The sequence below is a fragment of the Xiphophorus maculatus genome, chromosome 20, assembly GCF_002775205.1.
Source record: "Xiphophorus maculatus strain JP 163 A chromosome 20, X_maculatus-5.0-male, whole genome shotgun sequence".
NCBI lineage: Eukaryota > Metazoa > Chordata > Actinopteri > Cyprinodontiformes > Poeciliidae > Xiphophorus > Xiphophorus maculatus.
The window spans coordinates 23967059-23989154 of NC_036462.1; the positions used below are offsets into that span (position 1 = coordinate 23967059).

The 22096-nt window shown below is 38.5% G+C and overlaps 2 protein-coding genes across 4 annotated transcripts; both read right to left on the reverse strand.

The window, feature by feature from the left end:
* Positions 1-1047: 1047 nt before the first annotated feature.
* Positions 1048-16108, reverse strand: eif4b (eukaryotic translation initiation factor 4B). Of its 3 annotated transcripts, none has more exons than XM_005797964.3 (15): positions 16058-16108; positions 13558-13698; positions 11669-11874; positions 11091-11207; positions 10874-10928; positions 10119-10265; positions 9336-9491; positions 9055-9219; positions 8706-8967; positions 7933-8021; positions 7213-7471; positions 7051-7088; positions 5108-5237; positions 4540-4606; positions 1048-2210 (listed from the first exon to the last, which is right to left on the reverse strand). In XM_005797964.3, exons 1-15 carry the CDS (start codon positions 16068-16070, stop codon positions 2133-2135), a joined length of 1923 nt encoding a protein of 640 aa, XP_005798021.1. In that variant the 5' UTR covers positions 16071-16108; the 3' UTR covers positions 1048-2132. The 3 variants fall into 3 exon arrangements, with proteins under 3 accessions (XP_005798021.1, XP_023180944.1, XP_023180946.1); XM_023325176.1 differs by lacking the exon at positions 16058-16108 and adding an exon at positions 15274-15304; XM_023325178.1 differs by lacking the exons at positions 5108-5237; positions 16058-16108 and adding an exon at positions 15274-15304.
* A 1170-nt stretch (positions 16109-17278) lies between these two features.
* Positions 17279-19487, reverse strand: LOC111605903. The gene is made up of 2 exons (XM_023325592.1): positions 18885-19487; positions 17279-18146 (listed from the first exon to the last, which is right to left on the reverse strand). The coding sequence occupies exons 1-2, from the start codon at positions 19472-19474 to the stop codon at positions 17279-17281; spliced, it is 1458 nt and encodes a 485-aa protein (XP_023181360.1). The 5' UTR covers positions 19475-19487.
* Between the last annotated feature and the right edge of the window lie 2609 nt (positions 19488-22096).

Below are 22096 nucleotides of genomic sequence, written 5' to 3' on the forward strand. Positions count from 1 at the left end.
TATTTAAGGGTGGTAAAAAGGGTCAAATACAAATGTACACCACTTTTTTTTGAAGTACTCTAGATTTGTGCCCATATGTGTAGAGGCTGAGGAGATCCAAGGAACTTGAGGGAGAACTCGATATTCAAATGTCCTGAGGCGTTTAATTTTAGGGGTTTACATCTGTGGACCTTAATAATCAAAATTACACAAATATGCTAAAATATGTAGGATATTTACAAAATAAGTTTCACTTTCTGAAATGACAAATAATGTAGAACCTTTAACATTTATTTTTTTTTTAATCGATGCATCTGTCTACAGATTGTGGCACGCAACTGAGAAGGTCTGAAGCCCTGTTATAGGTCATAGGTTACCTTGTAACAGATTTTCTTATACCATTTGCAGCAACAACTATATTATTGCAGCAATGGTCTCATTGCCTTGAAGGAGGACTTGAGACATTTTTTTTTTTTACAGTCAGCATGTTGAAATTTCAACTTGAAAGTTCCGACTTAAACCTAGTAATATTGTTACTACTTTCCAAACTCCAGCACAGTTCTTAAAAGCCAGTCAGTTAAATCAGATCCTTATTCCCAAGGCAAAACCCATTTTCAATCATTAGTACCAGAAGGCTGCATAAAGAACTAAAAACCACAGGCCATCTTGAATGCATACTCTCTGTGTGTGTGTGTGTGTGTGTGTGTGTGTGTGTGAAAAGCCCCAGCAGCTGCCACCAGGAGTCCGAATCTCAGCAGGGTGCTGAGCCTGAAGAAACAAAGGAAGCTAATTGTGTTACAGACCACACCTGGAGACCAGTTAGAACAACACCTAAATAATCGGAATGACATTTAAATAACTTTGTTGTTCCATATGTGAAACAACTCTTCACTCTGCAAACACCAGTTTTATGGTTTGAGTTGTGCACAGCAAGCTGCTGCTTACAGATGATCTGCTGGACCCGACTGACATTAAAGGAAAAGCTCCCGATCTGCTGCAGCAGCTTTAATGAGCGGAAACAGTGCAACAGCAGCTGCATGAAGCAAAAGACCACATACTATTGGAAAGTACATAATCACTCCAATTTATTGCAAACCGGAAGACAAGCTTTTGTCATTTCATGGAAATCCTCAAACGCTACTTTGGTAAAGCCAAGCCTTATCCCCCGTGGTATCAGTGTGGAGATATGCAGGAAGAGTAAATGATTCAGACAGCTGCAGAGAAGCTTTCACATGACTGAAAACCAAACTTTTATGGGCATTTAACTGATGCGGATACTTCATCAAAAAGCGTAGAAACACAGGAAGATCTGTACAGCGATTGGTGGAAAAAACAGTAATGGCACTTTCATGGATTCTCCAGGAGAATCAAGCGGCGGCCGCTTCTCTTTCGGTCTTGATGTACAGGCGCCGCAGTCTGTTAGTCCTCTCTGCTAATACTGCGATTCAGAACAATTTAAAAGTCCCTAATTTGTTGAACATGATTGACAGAAGAGGGGTAGGGGGTAAATTAATAGCCAAAGTCGACATTCTTGAGCGCTATTAGTGGAAGACAGGGTTCATTGATAAATTTGCTGAGTTCATTTTCCAATACCGAATCATTTACCAGGAGATACAAAGAGCAAAAAACTGCATTTTTCTAAGAAGTATGCAAGTTAAATACTGCTCATTAAAAAAAAAGCTCCACTTAGTAGTAAGCTACGGCTCATTTGATCAAATCCTACCTCAGCACGCCTGGAATCCAAAAATGTACAAATTCATTTTTTTTTCCTCACTTTTTCCATTTATTTATTACAATTAATTCAAGGTTTGCCATCACTTTTCCATGTGTCAGCTTTTCCATTTAAAACAAGTCCAGTAGGTGACTGTTTTCCCCTAGAACCTGAAAAGTCCAGAGGGTGGGGCAAGGAGAGAAGGGATGGATGGATGGTTGGGTGGATTGAAGGTGAAGGACAGGATTGTTGCAGGAAAAACAAGGGAGAGGGAGGAAAAGGGGAGGGGGGGCAGGGAGGTAGTGGCCCCCTCCCCTGAGAGCCACTTCCGTGTGAGAAGATTTTGTTTTTATAGACTATGTGAGATTCTTTTTTTTTTTTCTTTTTCTCTGGAGTTTGTCACTTTCTCCTCTTGACGCGCTATCAGGCCTCGTTTCGTCATCTACTCGACGTCCTCGGTGTCGTCTCCTTGGTCTCCGTCCATTAGCAAAGCGGCGTATTTGCTGGCTGAGCTGAACTTCTGAAGACAGCAAACAAACAAACAAAAAAAACCGTCAAGTTTCTTACTTTTTTTCCTGCAGTGATTATTTTATATCCAATTCAATGTGAAATTCTTTTCCACTTTAAGCTTTGTCTGGTTTTACCAACATTTTGTGTTTCAAGCTTTAAATATTTAAAAGGCCTAGCCAAGGGTTGAGAGAAGAGTTATACAGAACAGCGTATTGTTCTAAATAGAGGAGATTAAATTAATTCTATAACTATAAGAACGTGAAAAATAAAATACATTTCTTTAAAGGGAATGAAATAACTAATGTGTTTATTCACAGTAAATAGAAAGAAATGTACAGCTACATCTCAGTAAATTAGAACTATAACTGTTTATTTCTATAATTCGACTCAAAGTGAAACTCAGATTCAGTGAATGATAAATTTTATACCATCTAGTCTCCTCTAGACAGGCTGCTGAAAGCCTCCATCTTTGTTTTGTACTGGGTCAAACTTACTTCACTATTACCTCAGTTTGTAGTGGTTAATTTTGTTACTAGATCCTGGGTTAGGTGTAATGTTGTGTTTTAACACAGGAAATGTCCTGGATGAGAGTGTGTGTCTGTGTGTGGCTGTTTCTGAAGCACAGACTCCAGCTGCAGTCCACATCTCATCAATCTCCCAAAACACTTGAATGGACTTTGCCTCAGGCTCCTCTAAAAGTTGTGGTTATCTGCACCTTTTTCTCAGTTATTTTCTCTTTCATTCAGCCGTCTGAACAGTCATCAGATTTGACCTTTTTGTAGTTTATCCTGATATTGTGATTTGATATGGACCTTTACATGAAAAATTAGCTAATGCCTAGTTCACATGGCAGGATTTTAAAATTGTCGACCAATTTTCAAACATTTGAGACCACACACATACAGTTCGATCACACCGTGTGGTCCGGCAGGAGCAACACACGCACAGATTTTACTCATTAATATTCAGATTCAAGACAAAAAAAATCCAGTAAAATCCTGCAATACCATAACTGTGAAGTTAGAGAGAACAAACATGGCAGACGATTTAGAGGCGATGGCGAAAGTTTGTGAAGTTCTCTCATTAAAATCGTTACAAAAAGAAAAGGCGTTTGATAAAGAAGGGGAGACGGCATGAGGAGCGGCTCTTTTTGTGGCATTATGATATGGAGGTGGGTTTTGGTTTTTTTTTGTTAACTCTTGTTACACTATTCTGATTTTCTTTTGCTCCGTTTCATTTAGCTTCACCGGTTAATTATATGACTAAGTTTTTGTTGTTTTGATGTAATAAAATATTTGCATGCATTTGGCTAAGGTTGATGTCAAGCACTGCCTGAATAAATAAATGTATTACAGCCAACCTATCTCAAGTAAACAAAAAGTACATCAATTGTGGTTGCAATTTTGGTCCAAATCCTCTCCTTGTTGTTTTGGTTATGATATGCCTCCACAAAATCTTGAACAAAAATTCACATATTTGTCACATAACAATTCGGTCCTCCATCACAGATTTTCACTGGACTCTGGGTTGCGCTATGTCAGCTGTTCTTTGTTTGGGATTCCCTTCTGTGCTTACATGACCGCACTTTCTGATTGTCTACCTGTCACATTCAATAGGCTGCGTTCTCGTTCGAAGTCGGGGGACACCACACACGCTGCGATATCGGGCCAACCCAATCCAACATGTTGAATGTCCCTGATTGTAGATCGGAGCGGTCCCGGTGTTCTTCCAATCGGACCAGATCAGTCTTAATGCACCACATGGCAGGATGATCGGCTAAGGTTATCTTAAAGAGTTGTCCCGATAATCAGAGCGTCCTAAGATTGTCGGACGGGGGAAACCGGGACAAAAAAATCTTGCCGTTTGAACTAGGCTTAAGGAATGAGAAATGGCCAGTTATTATAAATTCATGCCACATCTTTGCAGACATTACCGTTTCTAGGCTGCTACATTTTTACAATATTGTTCCTGTAGTTAAATTATCCATCTGGTATTTGTTAAACGTGCTATTTTATAAAGAACATGAACAAAAAGAAGTGTACTGTTCTGTGAAAAAAAGCATGTCCAATCTATTTAATTTACCAAGTCGATCCTAAATATTAATTCTTTACCTAAATAACCCGTATTAAATGTCAAACATTATTAAAATTGTAATATAGCACACATTGGAATATTGTTATTTCATTTTAAATAAATGTATCTAGATCATGTTATATATTTTAATTTTGGTCTTTGTTTAAATGTAGTGATATGTGGCATTTTACAACATGCCAAACATGTATGCATAACATGCACACACGTTATAAAAATGTATGCATTAGCAAATGGTAGCGACTTACGGGGGTTGGGGTTTCCTCGTATTTCTTTGGCTCTGGAGGAGGTCTGGAGTCTCTTTTGTTGTCCTTTCTACAATCGGAATGAAGCAGAACCGTTTAAAACAAACACCAGTGAGTTAATGCTGGGTGTCGGTCGATAAGACAGTTTAAAAACCCACACAGGTACAATCTCTGAAAACCAGCAAACTGATTTTCACTTTGCTTAATCCACCATGTTAGAATGCCTAGATCATAATAATGTATGCTACATATTTAAAAACTGAAGTTGATCAACTACTCTACTGCTTAGCTATACATAAAACAGGTCAGAATACTGAAATAAAAAAGCCAATTCTGAATTACGCCGAGTTCTTCTTTAGCTCTGATGTCAACTTTGACCTAAATGATTTGGTGCAGCCAATGAGTTTTGTGTGGAAGCTGGACATCATGGCATTTGCATGTTGTGCAACATGACGGGGAAAGATCTGATAGAAACAGTAACAGAGAAGGCCAGTCTTTACAGATGCCTAGGAACTGTTCTCAGTCTCATTAGGAGCTTTGGAAAACTATTTATTCTTATTTTGTAGCTGACCTGTCTGCCTCCTTTTTTCTGTCTTTGTTGGGCACCTCTCCTCGGCCCCGCCCAGCTCCAGACCCTGCAGGCCCCCCTCGTGTCCGTGGGGCCCCTCGGTCCCGACGCACACCATCAGCCTTGTTCTCATCTTTAAAAAGATGACAGACACTGAGTGAGGGCCTGATTGTAGTGTTTGTACATTGGACAACACAACAACAAAAATACAAAAAAAAAAAAATTAAAAAGCTCTGTTACAAATGGAACCTATATGCACCAAATGAGAACTAAATTTGAGCAACATAAAAACTGTTTCTATATCGATACAATAGCAAATAAAAAGTTTTTGAAAAAAAAGGCAATAAATGTGTTATCTGGAAAATGTGTTGGTTGTTGACACTGCAGTAGCATTTACTTTTCATTTTTATTCATCAGCCCTTTCTGTAGCTACAACAGTTCTACCTTAATGAGTGGCAGCAAAAACTCTGAAAGCACAGAGACAAACCATTTTCTTCAAAGAAATAGACAGAAAACCAAACAAGTCGTTTTAAATGCCTCAAAAAATATAAAGGCGACAAAATGTAAAAAGGATTGAGTATAGAAGTGAACGAGTTATGAAGCAATGAACTTGTATGGAGAACGGTCACAATTTTAGCAATGCTGTTTTTGTCATTTCTCTGCTCATCATGAATAACTTAAATACCAGACTACAACAGTCGAAATCCAAATAGCACCAAACAGTTTCCTGCTTTTACCGAAGACCAGGTTTTTCTAGAGCAGTGGTTCTCAAACTTTTTTCAGTGATGTACCCCTTTAAAAATATATTTTTAGTCAAGTACCCCCTGACACGGGCAAAACATTTTTGGAATTAAAAAGAGGTACAGTGCTGTAAAATCACTGTCTGATTTATTAAAGCCAAACAACTTATATCAGTGAACCTGACAAATACATCCATATTGCAAACATTGCATGGTTAAACAAAAAAGAAAAACAGAAGATGGTGACCACCAGGAAGGTATAAAACCAGTCAAACCGTTTTATTTTAAAGGATATTGAAACTAAATACTGAATATAAAATTCAGTGCATGAACACACATTTATATTTTATCGAACTTTTTACAAAATAATTTTTCCCAAGACTTATTATGAGGAGCCTACTGATTTTTTAAAGATATTTTGAAAAGCTTCACGTACCCCCTGCAGTACCTCCACGTACCCCCATTTGAGAACCACTGGCCTAGAGATGCACAGAATCAACTGTTCAACAGGTCTGGTTTGCTTGCCTCCAAGGCCGGTGTTTTGATGATATTTGTTGCACAGCCCTGCAGGCAACATTAACATATCTGTACTGATCAATGTATTATTTTGTAGTGGCCAGAATAACTGTTATACTACTGCTTACATAAAAGCAATTAAATCTTTATGTAATACTGTGATATCGCTGTGTTTAATAGAATCAATGTCAACGTACTGTAAAGAACTGATTTGCCAAGTTGCAGTTTTGTAATTATGAGTACGTTAAGGTACAGATATGGCTAATATATTTACCATTTGTATTTATCTAAAATAAAAGAAATCCTGAAAACCCTTTTTTACAGACGGCTGTCTCTCCACATGGTGTGATGATGCCTTCAGCCCAATACTGTCAATGAAGGAACTTTGTAGTAATAAATAAATGCTGAACAGAAAAGTGCTTCAAATCTGACTTTTGCAAATTGTTTGTAACCTTCAGTAAATAGGAATAATTCTTTATCCCTGTTACCTTGATGCAAAGTTTGCCTTAAAACTCAATGGGTAACAAACCTCAAAATCCTCTAAAATGTAGCAGTAATTAGAGCGATTCAGTGGCTCCATGAACATGGCTGAATTACCATGGCTGTTAATGGGTTTCTGCTACACAGCCACCTGTAGACTGATATTCTTGCACGTGGAGTTTGTGTTCAGCACTCACTGGCAAACCTCACCTTTTCCAGGCCCTCTTTCATCTCCAGAACTTGGCGAGCTGCAGTAAAATAAAGAGCAACAAGAGATACCTTTAAAAAAAAAAAACTTTAGACAAGCGACTTAAAATCCATTCTTTTTCCTGGGCATCTCAATATTAGCTGTGGCCGTTTAACAGTGATCACCTGAACTTTGGGGGAGCCGAACCGCTCGGAGAGACGGGAGAGACCGGGGGCCGACCTTCTCCCTCGTTGGAGCCTGTGCTCACAGCACTTCTTTTGGCCCAAGCGTTCTCCTTGGGAGGAGGGGCCGGCATCACTTTCAGCGGCTCCTTTGAGGAGCCGGTGGAGGTCGGCCGCGGCGAGGAGCCGGGGGAGGAGTTTCCTTCTCTCCCAGAGAAAACCTCATTCTCCCCAGAGCGCTCGCCATCTAGACACCTCGACCCTGCCAGATGAAAGTTCTGTGAGAAGAACTCTGAAAAATGTTTCTAAATGGCACAAAGTAGAGCTTTTTATACCAGGAAGGAGAGAGCATGTAATGCTCTCTCCGTTGAAAACTGAGCAACAAATTTAACTTATAACGCCTTGAAAAAGTAGACATACCCCTGGAAAATGCATTATTTCATGCTTTGTAACAATAAAACCACAAATTTGAACTTATTTTACTGGAATTTAATCTGACAGACACACAAAGCAGAGCACATTGTGAAGAAACAATACATGAAAATCAAAACGCACTACCCTGTACTGATCAAATGAAATCCCACTAAAACACATTGAGGTCAGGGGCTATGGAGCTTTACATGTTTTTTTAAGGCACTGTATAAAAGGAAAGACAATGTACTCTTCCAGCTGTATTTTTAGCAGCAGGCTCTGCCGTCGAGATGTAGAGCAGAAATATCTCACCTCTCCCAGAGGTGCTTCCTGGCTGCGAAGACTCACTTTCTGTGCGAGATCGCTCAGATTGAGTTTCCTCGTTGCGCCAGCTGGGGTCCCTGAAAACAAGAAAACAATTCCTTCATTTCTGTTACCAAACAAACAATAAAAAGCACATGGCTGTACTTCTACTTGGGCTTTAAATTCAAGCTTATAAAAAATTATGTAAACACAATCGCATCAACAAACTGAGCTGTTGCGTCCTGTTTTATTTCTAGAAGTTTAACCCCGTCTCTGTCGTAAACACAGCAATCGAAGGAGCTGTTGCTTAGAGTTTTATACAGATTCATCCCATGGATTTTACATCTGCCTCAAAGCTGATCTATTTAACATTGCTTTTGTTCTTGATGAAGAGTTTCTGCTGCCATCAACACTTTTTCTTCAACGTAGAAAGTACTCCGGGAGCAGTGCCTCTGGGTTTTTTGTGTGTGCATGTTTTGTACTCCCAACCCTCCATCGGCCATGGCAGATAGTTGCTTGCACTGAGCCTGGTTCTGCTGAAGGTTTCTTCCTCATAAAAGGAGAGAGTTTGGTTCCATTTTCATCTAATGCATGCCAGATTTCTATAAAGTAACAATAAACTGCATTGAAATGTATAAAATTGACCTTCAATGTGATACTTGTTGTGTAATGCGTAAGAAAAAAAACTGATTTGAACTGAAACTGAACTAAACGCAATACATCCGGATTGCTTTTTCCTTCAATGGTTGCTTATATTTGAACTGCAAACACGCAAGTGTTACCTGTCTCTCATCTTCCTTTCAGGTACTCGGCTTTTGTCCACCTCTAGTTGTCTTTGCAGCCTCTCCTCTTCTTTTTTCAGCCTCTCTTCCACCTCCCTCTCCTTGGCTGCCGTGTCAACTGGTTTTGCCCCACCGAATATGGATGAGGACCTGCCTCCAGAGCTCGGAGGGGCAGCCGGGGATGTGCCTCCGCTGCTGTTACCCTCCTCCTCTTTCGGTACGCTGCGGGGCTTCAGGTTCAACTTAGGTCTTTGCTGAGGAGCTGGGGGGTGAAAATGAAGTCAGTACGGCTCAGAACATTTTTTTTTTTGTAGAAAACTGAACTCAAGATTTGTTGAGGTAACCTCACCTCTCTCCTCGCGCCTGTCATCTCGTCTATCGTACCGGTCATCCCGGTCGCCATAACGATCCCTGTCGCCGTAACGATCATTGCTACCTCGACCATCTTCATAATCTCGACGGAAGCTGCTTCCAAAGGCACGACGACCTCCTCCACCACCACGGGAGTCGAAGCCTAAAAAGATGACATAAAGACAGAGGCAGAAGTTAGAGCATCCTGCTGTAGAGAGGAAAGAGCGATTCAAAATACCAACACCAAAACAAAAACCCACCCAACTCTGAAAAACTCACCTCCTCTATCATAGTCTCTGCGGTCCCTGTCGTCATAGCGGTCCCTGCGGTCTCTGTCGTCATAGCGATCACGATAGCGGTCTCTTCCTCCATCATAGCGATCGTCCCGTCGTGACCCCTCTCTGTAACGGTCTGACTCATACCGGTCCCGTGATCCTGCGATGAAGAGAAAAATGTTTTTTGATGCAGATGCACAATAAGACCGGATGAGGACTGAAAACTGATCATTTCCCGCTTAACGAGTATTTCACCGGCCAGAAACTCAAAAATATAATTTTTCCCAGACAATGAGTACACACTAGCTTAAAGAGTACACACTATTTAGGTGTTTATTGTCCCACACCACCTAAATTATGGAACGACACTATTTAGGTGTTGAGATGTTAAAGTTTTACCACAGACCTGCACCACCTCAAGTCCTCTCACCCATGTTGGGTTTACACTGTGTGATTATGGTGGTCTCTAACTTTCTCAAAAATTGTAGTCTGCTGCAACAAACATCCAATTACTGTAATGACTGAAATGTTTAAACCCTGTAATGTTTTTCAAATGGCATAGTGTGACATCACCTCTGCTCCCAATAAAAACAACAAATGAGCATTTACTGCAGAAAAGCTGCTTTAGGCTCCTATGCAGCTGAAATGAACAAACTGATTTAATAATTTATGAAATCCAGTCACATATGTGATGCATCATATAAAAAGCTTTATACCAATATCACATATCCACAAAATTATTTGCAGGGAACATCTAAAAGAGGGATAACTGGAAACTTTGACTTACTTTCGCCAAAAGCATCATCCCTCCGTGGAGGTCCATCATCGTTGTCGGCACTTGGCCTAGCTCTCCAGTCGCTGTCTGTCTTGTCGGGACCCATGTCTGCCATTCGTCCACCCCTGTCTCTGCCTCCCATGGATCCACTGTCTCGTTCTGGAAAGTAAAGAAAGTATCTTGTCTTAAGATTGACATTTACCATGTCAAGTTCTTGTAATAATATATCTGCTAAGCTTAATCTCTTGTATCAGTGTGTAACATGATTAAAACTCAAAAAAAAGAAGAAAAAAAAAAGACGCTCGGATCAGCTGGCAGTTTACATTTGCATTGGATTTGAATGGTGCACACTTCAGTTCACTAGGAGTAAGAACATCAAGCTTATCCATCTGTTTTCTTACTAGATACAGTGCATCCTGAAAGTATTCACATCGCTACACTTTTCCCACACTGCATTATATCACAGCCTTATACCAAATCGTCATAATGGGGTATGTGTGTATGATTTTGAGGAAAGAGATTAATTTAATACAATCTGGAATAAGGCAAGAAAAAAAACCAAAAAAAAAACAAAGCCAATTTATGGCAGCTATTTCAAATGTGGGAAAGTTTTAAATATGAATGCTAGTATCACATGGATGAGAGGAGTATAAATATTGCGCAATGAATTGTAAGTAAAAATAATTTTAAATTATGGGGAGGGGGAGAAATAACGCTTTGGTAAACAGAAAAAATGTCCACCATCCAAAAAGAATCGACAAACGAACCTTTATCATTTGACTGGTCTGCAATGTCGACGCGAATCCTCCGGTTCCCCAAGTTCTGGAAACATGAATGGTGAACAAAGAAGCACAACACACAAGATTTAGTTTTGTGGCTGAGTGATCTCGCATAACAAAAGAAAAATGGTAGGAAATACATAAAAAAATAAAAATAAAATATTAATCAAACTAATAAAACGGTTTCTGAAGCTGTTCATCTCACCTCTTCATTCAGACTGAGGGCCTGCAGGAGGGACTCCAGGTCATCAAATTCAGCATATCCAAAACCTTTCAGCCTCTCTGGGTTACTGGGCTCTCGAGGCAGACGTACTGCGCTGATCTGGAAACAAAGAAGAAAATAAAAACCATTCAACGGAGCCAAAACTTCACAAACTTAAGGTAACCAAAGAATAACACAAAAAGTTTTTACAAATTGCTTTTACTGGTCTAATATACTTTTCAGACATATTAAATTTTGTGGGGGGGTTTTATACAAGCAATAAGCCACAATAATCAAAACAACCAAAACAATGCATTATATGCTTGTTGTGCTCGTTACAACATATGCTTGCACAAATTAATCTCTTCAGTAAGAGAATTAATTACTGAATTAATTCAGTAATTAAGGTGTATAAAAAGTGTTATACACCTTTTTTTAAAATCAAGAACCACGGTTTTAGGAGCAGAAATCGTGATTATCTTGCAACAATCATCACATACTTTGCCATATCAAACACAACACCTCTTATGGAAATAAATCGTGTTAACTGCATGTTGGTCCGCCGTGTAAGCTATACCTACCGCCAAGCCGCGAAAGAAGTCTTTTATCGAGTCCTCTGTGACGTCGTAGGGCAGGTTTCCCAGGAAGGCGGTGTACGGTGGGCTGCGAGGCAGCCTGGCGCGGTCGATGTTGGGCTCACGTGCCGAGCGAGGAGCCGTGGGCAGGATGGACCGGTCAATGGGTGGGGCCCGGTACGTATCCTCCTCAGTGTGCCAAGATGTGGCAACTAAAGTGATTCAATTGGGATACATTTTGCAAAAAGATTAAAAAATATATTTCTAACCATTGCTAATTTTTTCTACTTGCATTCCTTGTGTCAAATACTCCCAGAGTAAATAAAATTGAGCTTAAGAGAAAAAAAATGTATAGCAATGCAATTAAAATTTTTTTTTTTATTAAGTATTAATAACATGCCAAGACAAACCTAAATCATGCTTAGTGAGTATCTCTAAGATTCACAATTTAAAGTGAAAACAGTTTTATGTGCTGCTAATTTAAGCCTCTCACATGACTTTAATTCACCACTTTGTAAAAAAAAAATATTCTAGTCTTGAGCAGCAAAATGTTTATTAAATCTGACTCAAACTATCACTTATAAGTTTATTATTAGAACACAGGAAATGCCCAGATACAACTGCATGACAACTAAAGCCAAACAAAAGCCATCAGTGAAAAATATTGACAATCATCTTTACTCAGAGTTTAACCCAACCTTTTAATTTTAGCACTTCTGCAAATACTACAAAAACAGGTACAGCTTAACAATTAAAATATTTTATTGCATCACATAAAGTATTCATATAAAGTATTCATATTCTCTTCTGGATTTCCTCTACTAGAAGTTAGCCATGGTTGAAAACAAAAGATTTGAATATCATTCAATCGTCGCCCATCTTCATTCTGTATATGGCTGTCAGAGGTAATTACATCATCAGCCGACAGGTGAGCAAACATTAACCAGAAAGAAAAAAAATCATTTTAGCAGATGCATTCAAATTCACAAGCTGGGGGTAAAAGAAACACAACTAAAATGCTGACAAGTTTCCCCCCCCATCCTGTTGTGTGTTTGAGACCCAGAAGAAAAGGCCTTTCAATCCAGACATGTTTTACATGAGATAACATAACAGAAATACCACTTTTAAACAATGTTCCCATTTGTTGTGGAAAAAATCAAATCTATTAGTGAATTAAATTAATACCAAGTTAATTATTTCCTCAATATAAAAGTCATCCTGCCAGAATTGTTATATACACAGTATATTGATCCTGCAGTCACATGTTTCCTGTTGTAGTTCATATTCATGGGAAAAGTGCAAAAATGAATGCTCAAACATATCACGCACAACTAGTGCAAAGTATAAAAATGGTCAAGAATGAAGTGGAATTCTCTATATATAGAATCTTATTTTTAATTATTCATAACATTGTCAACAGAGCTAAGACCTAGCAAAACTAGCATTGCTGCTTGATTTCAAATACAGGTATTCCCTCAGAGGATTATAAGTCTGACAGCCCACCAGGCTTTACTTGCCCCCCCCACCAGGCTAAAGCTAAGTGTCTAGTTGACGCATTGAAGTGGGCATGAGAGGAAACATGTCCCTTTCATCCAGTCAGAGTATTCGCTCCAAATACTGCATTCGCTTTGACAAATAACAAGCAAAGCAGAAATTATTAAAGAAAACAAAACAATTTAGAAAAACACAAGAAAACCTAATACAATAAATGCTTCAAATTTGTACCCCAACAATATTTAGCTAAGAACAGAAATACTTTGTGCCCCTACCAGAGGGCTTAGCAAGTTTTCTGGAGGAAACCCTGAAATGTTTACATTTAGTACATGTACATTTAAGCAGAGGTACCCTGCACTACATCTACTGATGTATTTTAAATACATAAATTATTGGCTCACCATCTCCGTCCAGGTCGTCGGTCTCATCAGCCCAGCTCGTGGACTTGGATGGGTAGCTAGGAGCAGGAGTACCGCCTCCACCGTCTTCTGCCAGGAAGTCATTCAGAGTGAGGGTCTTTCCCTTCTTATTCTTCTTCTTAGCTGGAGGAAAGGTGTACAAAGCATAGGCCTGTCACGATAACAAATGTTGCTGGACGGTAAATTGCCCCAGAAGTTAAACGATGAGACAATTTTCAAGTAATATAATTGTAATGGCATAATATTGAAAGAACACATTCGCAAAGATCAATAAACTTTAAATTCTGATGAACATTTTACAAGGGAAGTGGAAGACATTTAAAATATCCAAAGTAAACAAGTTAACAGAAACAACAAGTAAAATGAATTATGAAGTCTATGTCACCAAAAAAAGACATAGTTGAGACCAAAGCACCAGACTGAAAACTTTACCAGAAAGAAAGAGAAAAAAACAAACAAAAAATCATGCAAATGAAAGTTGAACTTGTTTTAATTTATGGATTAATGAATTGATTTATTGTGACATGACTAACAAAGCATTTGGTTAACTAAAAGAATAAACTCAATTATGACTTAGCTGTGCTTCATTAAACTATCGTACTTTAAGTGTATTTTGATTGACTTGCATTGGTACTGCTGTATTACACAAATTGGTTGAATTTTTATTTGCAACATCGTCTCAAAATCATCTGCTATGATTTAATCCAGAGATAAACTAATCAAATAAAGATTGACATCTGTCAAATTTTTCCAAATTACTATATGAAAAACTTCTGTTAGATTTGAAGATTTGTTTCACATTCAATAAATGCTTACAGCTAAAAAGTCAGATTAAGGGACTCATGTACAACAACCAATAGCAAGTAATTACTACACATTTCAGAGTTTAATACAAATCTGACCAGATTAAGGATATATTCCCAAACATGTCATTCAGCCTAGTAGGTTTTCTGCAGCATTCAAAACTACCTCTATTAAAAACTAGTAGCATATTAACTTTAGTGTGTTATAATCATTAGAGGGGAAAATTAATTGTAACACCATGTCAGGCCTAGAAGTAAAATGGAATCAGTATCAACCAGATTAACCTGATCCCGTTGAGTTGAACGATGTACAAACACAAACTAACCTCAAGGTGCTTGACTTCTAATATTTACCTCTATTGGTTCATGCATTACAGGGTTTGTTGCAAAGCCAAACATTAGTGCAACTGAAAAAAAACTCCCATAATAAGTTCTCCGTTTAAGTTGCAAAAACGTATTACTAATCTTTAAGCACAAGCAAAGAACAGTACATTTTAAAGCATATGTTAAAGTAATGAAATTAGATGTTCGTTTTGCCCACAGGGAAGGACTCCAGTCTGAATGCCAACCAGGGGCCAGGAGATGCTGAGGGGAGCTTCACACAGCTCATAAAGCAGGCTTGATTTGTTTTGCTTTGAGAAGAGAGAAGAACTCTGAAACTCGGGTGTTAGAAACACACCTTAACATCAGAGGAAGAAAAAAAAGTATTTAAAACTCTTTCCAATTTAATTACAGATAAACATGCCTAACTAAGTAGCTCTAGTTGTCTGTCCACGTGTAATATACTAGCAGCAACATTTTTGTCATGACCTAATACTTTATTTGGCATGACGTTTTCTTTTTGCGTTACTAAAAAATGTTTTAAGTGTGTAGTTACTGGAAAGTATAAGCACACCAGTTGTTGCCTTCATTATCGCTTTTGTCTCGATGTCTTTGCGGGCTTAGTCAGCAAAGTGCTGCTGACGGAGGGTGCGGAGGGGGGGGGGAAGTATCCCTGCTTAGCTGGCTAGGTTTTAGGGCCTAGTGCAACGTCGCAGCGTCAGGATCCAAGTGCGCCATCAGCGGTTCCAGACTCGGCCGACTGGGAGAAGACAGCCCAAAGTTGGGGGAGATGACCTGTGGTTCGTACAGGACGCGACCCAACAGGTCCAGCTGCCTCGTTTCATCAGAAACGAAGTACCAGGGAGCGGCGCCGCACACGTGGGAGAGACTCTCCAGGCGGCCCGGACTCCTCGGCCCAACCCCTCCTCCACAAAACGCGCCTGCGCCCGACGCTTGTTTGCCCGTAGCGCCAAGGCGAGCTCCGCCGCTGACTTACAATGTGCCAGCTCCGAACACAGTTAGCAACATTTACCAACGCATCGCCTGTAAACGTTACAGTAAATAAACTAAAGCACCAAAACACCGAGGTTACGCTCCCTAAATAAAGAGCGTTTTTACTTGTAGGCCGAGGCATTTCAGATTACAAGTCGTTGCTTCGTTCATTCGGCTTCCCCTGCCAGCTTCGCCTTTAGCGTGCTGAAACAGCCCATAAACGAGTTCATAGGCACAGGACAACGAGACGAACCGCTAAAGAGACAAATAACAATAATTTTACTTTATTTCTTAGACTGTCCGGAGATATAAGCCCTTGGAATTCCCTCTAAACGACTCGTATCGTTCACCCACATAAACCTCACCTGACGCCGCCATGTTGGAGAAGCAATTCGTTGTAGTTCCCGGATGAAAGCGTCAGAGGTTTATTATCGGGGGCGCGCATCGCAGATCACGGGCCCGTGCCTCCTCCCATGTTTACTCCCTGACCCACGTCTGCTCCGTTATGGCTTTCTATTCAGTTTTATGCCTAGAAACATCTGTAAATCCTAATTGTTGGCTTTTTATTTTCATCTAATGTGAATTTTCATCATCCACACCTCTGTGTCTTAATCGTTTACAAAAAACGTCAAGGATAACTCTTGAATGTTTTAAATAACAGTACTTATAAGTAAGTTCTAGCAAACTGCTGGGCAAATTTACTGAAAGTGCTGTGGATAACTTCTTTTTTTTCACTAACCAATAGGCCTATGGTAACCCTGGAGGATCTGCAGAGATCCACGGCTCTGGTGAGATATTTTGATAGATCAACAGTCATGCGTACCACTCATATTGCAGAGTGACAAAAAGAAGGTCATTTTCTGGCAGAATGCAGTCTGTGCTTCTCTGTATTTTGTATTCACTGTAGGAGAAGTGTTTTTTGAGCACGGTACAGGATTAGTTTATATTGCATACCTTTTATATAAGTGAGATCACTGTAAAACATTTTTTACAAGAGCAAATGTTAGTAATATTGCTTGTTGATAAATCTAATTTTACCAAGTATTTTTGGAGTTTGAATATGTTTCTTTTAACCTTTGTGATTCCATAATTCAGAATGTCTGCACTCACAAAGCCAGCCATCTTGATTGACAAGTGTGTTTGACAGCTTGTTATTTTGACTTTGACATCAGGTGAACTCTGGCGGAATATTAAGGGCAGGCTAAAAATGTTTGTTAAAGCCATAATATTGCTTATTGAAAGTATTTTTGTAATTTCTTTTCTATAAAAGAAAGAGAAATAAAATTTGATCTGGTATGAAAAAAATCTTTTATTTTTAAGCCACCTGACCTTAGTATATCAAATTATTTGATTAACTTATTGAAATATTCATATTACTTTGGTAGTAATAAATGAAAGTGTTGCATTTTAATGTCACTTGAAGGCCTCATCTATGTGATACTTCATGTAATGTAAACACTGAGATAAGGGAAATAAGATCTGTGAAATGCAGAGTTACGAAAGAGATTCAGTTTTATTTTATGTACAAATAAAACATTAAAAATGAACAGTAAATACAGAATACATTTTTTGCAGTTACTCAGGCATCAGGCATCTTTGCCCGAGCCTTTTGTCAGTGACCCATTTTCATAATTTGTCAGCAGACAAGCAACAGTGTACAGCTGGTTGATAATCCCAAGAACACACAGGGGAATTTCAGAGTCAAATAACTTGTGCTCTTTGACTCTGTGAATGAGGGTCTCCACATGCACCCCAAGGCGTGCTGTGGCCGGGGTCTCCCTAACTTCCCCTGCAGACATCTGAGACCTGCCAAAGAAAAATGCTGGCCTGTAAACCTTGCAGGGTACAATGTCGTCAATAATTAAGCCTCTGTATACCATGACAGCCATCCCTGGTTTTAAGAGGGAGAGGAGACCAGATTCACGTGTGATCTGCTTGTCACTGATGGACCCTGCATACAGTCCTGAGATGAAGGTCACTGCCCCATGTGGTGCAATCCCTATCAGCCCCTTTAGAGTGCAGTGTGATTTGTAAGATGAAAACATCTTACAAAAGAGGATAGGGGAAGATGGGCACTGGCACCTCAGCTCAATACAGTCAAGGATGACTGTTGTGTCTGGGTAGTCCTTGAAGTCGGCAGGTAGACTGCTGTGGATCTGGTCCTCAGGTATCCAGATCCTAATGGAGCCAAGCATTGTGAATAGAAAGTTGGTCCATGCAGTAATGATCCAGCTGACCGTGGACAGATGGACACCATAACGGTCAGCAAGATCCCATTGCTTGGATCCAAGGGCCAGGTAATTTAGGAACAGGAAAAATTCATCAATGGGCTGCAGGGTTTGGGTTGAGGAATCGATTGCAGTTCCTCTCTGTCCTTGGCGAATACTGACCATGGATGGCAGAGAGGGCTCAATCATGGACCAGAAACGCATCAGTAGGTCATATGATGCAAACCTGAAAAACAAATACAAATTTATTTTAATACCAATAAGTATTTCATAAGACATTTACCAACACAACATAATACAAAAACTGAAAATTTTAAGATTTATTATATATATATATATATATATATATATATATATATATATATATATATATATATATATATATATATATATATATGTTTCTTTGTTTCCTGCAAAAAACAGTACGAATCTAAACCTCTAATAAAACTCCTGTTAATAGTACTATATGTGTTATTCATAATCTATGCCTAATATATTTTTAGAAAAATTTAGAGAAACAGCTAAATTTAATATTTATTTTTTTATAATGTAGGACTCAAGATTTTTTTTTAAGTTTTCGAAATTTCAATATGTAAAGTTATCTAAGAACTAATACAGTTTTAGAAAAATTTAGAGAAACAGTAAAAATGTTTCTCTAAACATTTTTAGAAAACTAAACATTTTGTTTAGTTTTATATAGTTTTAACTAAAACTACTGTATATATATATATTTATTTGCAATGAATGCAAATAAATAAAAAGCATGCACATGCAAATATGTTAATCTACAAATAAACTATATGACTGCAGAGTAAATCACAACATTATGGTATTATATGGGAAATTTACGGGAAAATACTATTACGGGAGCACAGCATAAAAGAGGGGTAAAATATGGTAGGTTCCTGGCCAAAACGGGAGACTTCACAGGTATGAAGACTTATACCAAAACACAAAGTCTCACCTTGTGAAGAATCTAATGTCCCTGTCCGATGACGCGAAACGGTGAATGCCGAATCGCTGCCTCAGAGTAAGGCTCTCGGCCTGTTCCCGTAGCTGGCAGATTTCCTCCCAGAGAGCATAATTTTCCTCCAACACCAAATCCACAACTGCAGGGTCTGGAGCCGAGGCATAATCATGTTCCTTAGTACAGACATTGGCTGGTGGGTTAGCCTCCTCCTCACCGTCCTCTGGTGGTGATCTTTTCCTCTTCTCACAAACCCCTAGTGGTGGGAGTGGAAGGGAGAAATTATTCCACTCAAAGAGAGCAGGTACAGCTCCCTTTTTTAACCTCCGTCTGCCCATTTCTGTCTCAGGCTCTTTTATGTCCTCAGGTTTGAAATGCCGGCTACAAACTCTAGTGTGAGCTTTGATGGCTAAGTCAGCTCTCCGGATAGCCACTATCCATTGTTTCCTTAACTCCTCATCAGCAGGGAAGCTGAAAAAGCTGAGGAATTTGTTGCACCTGCTACTCACTGGACACAATGGCACGCAACAAAACTCGGTTGTTGTGCCAGTTGCTCTGAGATATTTTATTTTCTGCATCCTCTTCATTGTCGCAACTGATAAAAACTGTACAGAAAACAGGCTACAGGAAACGATCTATGTGGACTACATTTAAACGGAAGTACGTCACCACTACGCGTGGCACGTCGGCTATTCTGGTATGGCAGGCCATTTTAACATAAATTCGGTTTTACCGCCCTTACATCCCAGATATCTGAAACTGCTTTATGACTAGACGTATAACTAATTTAAGATATCTTTAATTATATTTTGACTAGACAAAACATCTATTCGAGATATCTGTAATTGCATTCTGACTATTCGAAATGACATCAGATTTACCACTGAGTTGTATGAAGACTTTGGTTGTATGGCAGGCCGTTTTAACATAAATTCGGTTTTACTGACCTTACATTCCAGATATCTCAAATTGTTTTATGACTAGACGTTTTAGTAATTTAAGATATCTCTAATTATATTTTGACTAGACAAAATACCTATTTCAGATATCTCTAATTACATTCTGACTAGTCGAAATTACGTCAGATTTACCACTGACTTGTATGGAGACTCCAGTTCAAGATATCTACAATGAATTACTGACTATCTGAAATACACATTTCAGATATCTACAATTAAATTATGACTAGTCATAAAGTAAATTCAAGGTATGCCAATTTTTGTTAAAAATGTTTTGTTGCACAACGAATAAGAGCTCATAGTCGGAAATGACTATATTCAACAGCTCTTCTTCTGGGTCAGCGTAAAGTGAAATGTGCATTTTGAGTTTTAAAATGAGTTTGTTACGTGGCTTTTGATGGTTATTTACCTGTGGAAAACTGGTGGAGCGGGAGCTTTTAATTCAGAAATCTTCCCATTTTGTCTGAAACTTGTGTTTGTACAGCAATCAGAAAACATGCTTCTGTTACATGACAGTTTACTGCTCTAAAGTACGGGGTTTTAAATGTTTTCTTCTCTGAAAAACACACCAGCAATAAATCTCAGGCTCTGATAGGAGTGAATGGATTATTTAAATCCACAAGGGGGCACCCTGAACTGTTTTACACTAAAGATTGAGCATGATAGAGAATTAAACCCAACCATAGTTATTGCTTTAGTGTAATGTAGAAAATATGTTACATTAGTTACACATAGAAAATGTACATTTTAACACTATTTGTGGCTTATGATGATGGTATAAAACTATAATAAATAAGCTATTTGCTTGCTTTTATTCTGTATTGTTCAATGAACTGAGAGACTGCTATGATTTTTTTCTCTCCATGTATGGGAAGCACTGTGCCGCCATTACGCTGTGACATAATTCAGGTTAACAGCCGACAGCTGACAGAAAGTTCTGATGGGGTGTAGCCACACTGAGCTGTTTTCTTGCATGTTAATACACAAGTTGATCACTATGTTGTTTTATTAAACCACTCTCTTTCTCTGGGACTGCTAATATATTCAAATATTGTGGAAATATATTTTTTTATTCCTAAAAAGAAAATTGAAAATAGACGTACCGTTTAACTTTAAAATTACATTATGTGGTTTTTTCTGTTTAAACATTCCAAAAAAGGAAGTCTTTGTTATAAACTTAATATTAATTTTAGCAAAATGTAATATCCACAGCTGCAGATTTTTAAAGATAAAGCCCAAATTTAATGCCTTTTATGCATTTGTTTCTAGTTGTATTCTCTGAAGTACTGTACCAATACTAAAGCTTTAAAGACTTCTTCAATTTGTTAAGAATTTCACATGTAATCTGCCCAAATTTGCTGTATTTAACGTTTCCCTGCTTTTTGTTCTTTGTCCTTAAGCCTCGTAGTTTTTTTTCACTCACTGTTTGTTTTTGTAATTTGTTGTACATATTTGTGTTAATAAAAAAAAAAAAAAAATCATATAATGTATTTAATAAAGTTCAGTTCAACAAGATCTGGACTTGTAGATTAAGTTGTGTTTCCTATTTCAGTGTGTGTAAAATTTATGATGCGATGATTTTAGTAATTTAGCAGACATCTTGTTATCAGTTCTTAAGGCTTATGGTTAATCTGATTAATCTTAATTCTATTAGAATCATTTCTGACGTATGCCACAGGGGCAACATGCAGAAGTAGATGGTTCAGCTTCTACTTCTGCATGTAGAAGTAGAAGCTACATGCTTCCACTTCTGCATAATCTTTTTCTGTTGGTTTCACTTTGAGGCTACATGGACGTTTTTGTATGAGAGAGCTTCACTACTCTAAGGTAGTTGCAGTATAATTAGTAGAACTAGTTACATATGTTTCTCCAGCATCTTTTGTTCATTTTGATGAAAGAATACATTTTTTCTGCAGTCATCAATTACATGGTTTATAACTGTCTTTCTGGGTGTGGCAGATTTAAGCTGGAGAATACTCACTGGCTGCTCAAGTTTGTGAAGATAACGCATTACTATACTTGGTAGATTTGTCAGGGTAGCCTGCTTTGACACAACATAAGGTTATATGGTGCTCAGGATTTGTGATTAAAAATACAAAACAATGTAGTCAATAAAAACCTGGTGCTCAGTGTGTGAAAAGGTATAGAGTATAGGCCTCTAATATTCTGTTTCAAATTCATAAAATTATTGATCACATGCACATTTATTTAAAATGCAGAACATCTACCTAAAATCCATATATGAATGCA

Coding starts and splice junctions, on each gene's coding strand:
- LOC111605903 (XM_023325592.1), bottom strand. CDS start 19,474: ATGAAGAGGATGCAGAAAATAAAATATCTCAGAGCAACTGGCACAACA. Junction 18,147..18,884: donor GACATTAGATTCTTCACAAG/GTGAGACTTTGT, acceptor TTTGTTTTTCAG/GTTTGCATCATATGACCTAC.
- eif4b (XM_023325176.1), bottom strand. Junction 9,220..9,335: donor CAGAGACTATGATAGAGGAG/GTGAGTTTTTCA, acceptor TCATCTTTTTAG/GCTTCGACTCCCGTGGTGGT. Junction 4,607..5,107: donor AGAAAAAAGGAGGCAGACAG/GTCAGCTACAAA, acceptor TTCCGATTGTAG/AAAGGACAACAAAAGAGACT.